The following is an 847-nucleotide window of genomic DNA, read 5'->3' as shown; positions in this document are numbered from 1 at the left end:
TTCGAATCTCTATGTGCCGTACACAGACATCGCCTCCTTCACCAGCATGTGTGGTCAGGTTCCGCCCCACCGAGTCATGGCGTTCCTCAACGACCTCTTCACCACTTTTGACCAGCTGGTGGAGAAGCATCAAGTTTACAAGGAAAGCTCGTGATTGGAGAGCGACATGAAGTGTTGTGCTGGGCGGGATGACCGTCATAGAAAAGGTCGGGGAAATACCGTGCGAATGGGTGGCGTGTGTGCGTACGGCGTTCGTGTGCGTGTGCGTGTTTCACAAACGACGTTCATGTCAAACCCGCGCCGCCTCCGCTTCCACGTCCTCAGGTCTGTTGCCTATTTGGGAAATGCCGTCGGGCTGCCAGCGGCGCCTGGTTTGGGTCTGATGGATCCAGATCACGTGCTACATCGGATCTTTGCCTACGACCCGCCAGCGCTGGACAGTTTGTGGGATGCCGTACGAGCCGGCAAGACGTGGAGCGGTCTCGTCTGCATGCCGTCACACCTAGATCTCCGGGGCCTGCGGGACGCCGCCAGCGCCGCCGCCATGTCCACGTCACCATGCGCCGGCCAACGCGCCCTCAGTGCGGCCGCCGACGCCACCGCTGCCGTCGTCCCCGAAAGCATGCCATGGAGCCAGGGGCTTTTGTACGGCGGCGGTGGCAGCGGTGGAGTCGGTGGCGGCGCCGCCGCCGATACGGACGTCGTGGGCTTGCTGCTACAGCAGCTGCAGCAGCACGGGAGCGGCACGGGCTCGCGGGTCGGTGGCGGCGCGACGGCGGCTACAGCTACGTGCGCCTCGGCGGCGGCGGTTGCTGTACCTGTCGGCTCTGGACGAGGGGTGGGGGAG

At 64.1% G+C, this 847-nt stretch overlaps 1 protein-coding gene across 1 annotated transcript in view; it reads left to right on the top strand.

Annotated features, from left to right (window-relative positions):
- VOLCADRAFT_117582 (uncharacterized protein) overlaps nt 1–847 on the top strand; it is a gene marked incomplete at both ends in the record, with an annotated part of 37166 nt that overhangs the window by 26517 nt on the left and 9802 nt on the right. The window contains one exon of the mRNA XM_002950428.1: nt 325–838. Within this exon, the coding sequence (XP_002950474.1) occupies nt 325–838 (514 nt within the window). The remainder of the gene's footprint in view (nt 1–324; nt 839–847) is intronic.

The sequence above is a fragment of the Volvox carteri genome (genome assembly GCF_000143455.1).
Source record: "Volvox carteri f. nagariensis unplaced genomic scaffold VOLCAscaffold_18, whole genome shotgun sequence".
In the NCBI taxonomy this organism is placed as follows: domain Eukaryota; kingdom Viridiplantae; phylum Chlorophyta; class Chlorophyceae; order Chlamydomonadales; family Volvocaceae; genus Volvox; species Volvox carteri.
The sequence above is the reverse complement of the archived record's forward strand: the minus strand, read 5'-3'. Positions and strand labels throughout refer to the sequence as shown.